The sequence below is a fragment of the Gigantopelta aegis genome, chromosome 9 (assembly GCF_016097555.1).
Source record: "Gigantopelta aegis isolate Gae_Host chromosome 9, Gae_host_genome, whole genome shotgun sequence".
Taxonomy (NCBI): Eukaryota; Metazoa; Mollusca; class Gastropoda; order Neomphalida; family Peltospiridae; genus Gigantopelta; species Gigantopelta aegis.
Window position 1 is genome coordinate 72,191,330 of NC_054707.1, and position 3,552 is coordinate 72,194,881.

The following is a 3,552-nucleotide window of genomic DNA, read 5'->3' on the forward strand; positions in this document are numbered from 1 at the left end:
CCTTTTTTTTCTCCAGGTCTCTTTGTAATGCTTGCCGTCTTCATTTACATTGGCAAGTTTCAGAGCTTGGGAGAGCAAAATCGCAGTTTGAAGGTTGGCGCCTCGTTCGCAATCTCACTGGTAGGTGGCGTCGTGTGTCTTGTCGCCTCAGCTCTGACAGCCATCGCCTCGGTTCGGAAGGCCAGTCGGCACGAAGACGAGGAACGACTGGACACCGTCATACTACAGGGCTCGCACTGGAACGAATTTTAGTTTAGCCAATTTTCAGAAAATTATTAAAATGTCATTAACATTTTATTAGCCAAAGATTGAATGTTGTAGCCATTTTGTATATAAAAACTAGCAGTTGGCTAATTTAGCAATGGACAGGGTGAGTCCTGGTCATGTTATAATATTAATTTAGCGATGGACAGGGCGAGTCCTGGTCATGTTATAATATTAATTTAGCGATGGACAGGGCGAGTCCTGGTCATGTTATAATATTATTTTAGCGATGGACAGGGCGAGTCCTGATCATGTTATAATATTAATTTAGCGATGGACAGGGCGAGTCCTGGTCATGTTATAATATTAATTTAGCGATGGACAGGGCGAGTCCTGGTCATGTTATAATATTAATTTAGCAATGGACAGGGCGAGTCCTGGTCATGTTATAATATTAATTTAGCGATGGACAGGGCGAGTCCTGGTCATGTTATAATATTAATTTAGCGATGGACAGGGCGAGTCCTGGTCATGTTATAATATTAATTTAGCGATGGACAGGGCGAGTCCTGGTCATGTTATAATATTAATTTAGCGATGGACAGGGCGAGTCCTGGTCATGTTATAATATTAATTTAGCGATGGACAGGGCGAGTCCTGGTCATGTTATAATATTAATTTAGCGATGGACAGGGCGAGTCCTGGTCATGTTATAATATTAATTTAGCGATGGACAGGGCGAGTCCTGGTCATGTTATAATATTAATTTAGCGATGGACAGGGCGAGTCCTGGTCATGTTATAATATTAATTTAGCGATGGACAGGGCGAGTCCTGGTCATGTTATAATATTAATTTAGCAATGGACAGGGCGAGTCCTGGTCATGTATAATATTAATTTTCGTAATATCTGACGGAGTCGGCCGAAGATATCACCGAAGTTCTGGAATACAGCAATAGAAAATACTGAACTCTTAAATATTTGTAACACAAGTGGAACAAGTACAGATTGGCCATTGGCAGCGAGATGGAATGAAATAAGGGCGATGGGTGAGACAGAGGATTTTCTGTGGATATATTTATACACCTTATGCATAGGACCGGAGTAAAGTGAAAGTCAAAGCAAGTAGATCATTATTGTAATACCATAAGAAAAGCGTGCTAAGAAGGGGCCTATAATGAAGTTTTGCCTTTAACTCACTTGTTCCTAAGTTGGGCCCCGCATGTGTATACAGAAGCGCTGTCATGTTATATGCATGTAGTTGATTGCTTCGTCCTTGTTATTACTCAATAGATCTTACTGGCCACTGCGTGTATTCAGATAACCTTTCATTAGACAACTGAAATCGTAGCATTCCTAAGACTAACAACAGCGTCAAGACGTTTTGAATGACTGTTCCTGAAAGATGATTACTTGGACATGAAATCATAATGGCTCATCTCAGATCTACCAGCAGTATGGTCAAGATCTGATTTCAGTCAGACAGGGTCTCACAGCCTAATTCTACTTTGATGAGCATCTGATTAAATTTGTGTATGCTTTACAGTTTCTGAATTAGCTTATTTGAATATATGGCATGTAGACTTTCTACAGACGTCTAGCTTTTACAAATAAAATATAAATAATATTTTGTTTCTGTTCTAGATTTCTAAGTTAGCGTTGTCATGATATCACCACGTCGTATTTGCTTTAAACATAAATTAAATGTTTATACATGTCCATTAGACTGACCTAGTCCCTGGTTATACATGTCCATTAGACTGACCTTGTCCCTGGTTATACATGTCCATTAGACTGACCTTGTCCCTGGTTATACATGTCCATTAGACTGACCTTGTCTCTGGTTATACATGTCCATTAGACTGACCTTGTCCCTGGTTATACATGTCCATTAGACTGACCTTATCCCTGGTTATACATGTCCATTAGACTGACCTTGTCTCTGGTTAGAGGCGGAACGTAGCTCAGTGGTAAAGAATTCGCCTGATGCGAGATCGGTCTAAGATCGATCCCCGTCGGTGGACCCTTGGGCTATATCTCGTTCCAGCCAGTGCACCGCGACTGGTATATCAAAGGCCGCGGTATGTGTTATCATGTCTGTAGGATGGTGCATACAAAAGATCCCTTGCTACTAATCAAAATATGTAGCGGGTTTTTTCACAAATACTATATGTTAAAATTAGCAAATGTTTGATATCAAATAGCCGATGATTAATAAATAAATGTGCTCTAGTGGTGTCGTGAAACAAAACAACCACTAACTTTGTCCCCTGTTAGGGGTGGGTCTAGCTCAGTCGGTAGAGTGTTCGCCTCATGTGCTTGAATCGTAGGATCGACCAGTGAACCCATTCTCCGACTGTGGTTTTCCCGACCCAACCAGTGTCCCGTGACTGTTACAGCAAATGTCTAACGGATACTTGCTCTGAACACTACGTGTCAGAATTACCAAATGCTTGATAAACAATAACTGATGATTAATAAATCAATGTTCTCTAGTGGTGTCGTTAAGCAAAATATACTTAACTTTGTCGCTTGATAAACTGTGCTGTGTGTTAAGCAAACCTACCTCTTCTTTGTTAAAGAAGTCTGCAAATAAGTTACTATAAAAGGTTTGTGTTTTGGGGTTGTTGGGGGGGGGGGTTGTGGCGGTGATCAATGAATGAATGTTTAACGACACCCCAGCACGAAAAATACATCGGCTATTGGGTGTCAAACTATGGTAATGCAAATAAATAAAGTGATGATCAACATCAATATAAAAATTCAAGGTTTAAACAAAAACAGTGTAAAGAACTGTGCAAAAATACAAATACAAATATCACAGAATTTTACGGACACCGAATTTTACTCTAAACTTCAATTTGTGCTGTATTGGCCATTCTCAAAGAGAATGTTACACCCCTGCACCACGGTGAGGTTACAGCACACGCAGGGGTTGGCGGTGATCAATGCAGTCGGTAATCTCTCGTCGCCTGATTTAACCTCTGTGGACCCATTCTCTGATGTTTTTCCCGTCCGATCCATTGTCCCACGACTGGTATAATATTATGTGTTTTGAAAACAACAAAATGGTCCAATTTTATGTGAAATTTGTCATAAAATACAATGGTCAAGATATAAATAAAACAGCAATACTGCTCGTGGAGTGGGATATTATAATTTCTCTTTTTACTTTCGTACATAGGCTACATATAAAAACTGATCGCCAGCTAGAAAAGATATTAACAAAAGAATACTCATATATAACGTTAAGTACGATTAAGGAATTAACCGAATGGCTTGTTGGTCTAGGGGTATGATTCTCGCTTAGGGTGCGAGAGGTCCCGGGTTCGAATCCCGGACAAGCCC

The 3,552-nt window shown here is 40.3% G+C and overlaps 1 protein-coding gene and 1 non-coding gene across 2 annotated transcripts in view; both read left to right on the forward strand.

Annotated features, from left to right (window-relative positions):
- The window catches only part of LOC121381394, a 7,622-nt gene extending 5,791 nt beyond the window's left edge, over positions 1-1,831 (forward strand). The window contains exon 3 of the mRNA XM_041510684.1: positions 17-1,831. Within this exon, the coding sequence (XP_041366618.1) occupies positions 17-252 (236 nt within the window). The 3' untranslated portion in view covers positions 253-1,831. The remainder of the gene's footprint in view (positions 1-16) is intronic.
- Positions 1,832-3,480: 1,649 nt separating this feature from the next.
- Trnap-agg lies at positions 3,481-3,552 on the forward strand. Its single transcript has one exon. It is a non-coding gene; the product is annotated as a tRNA-Pro (tRNA).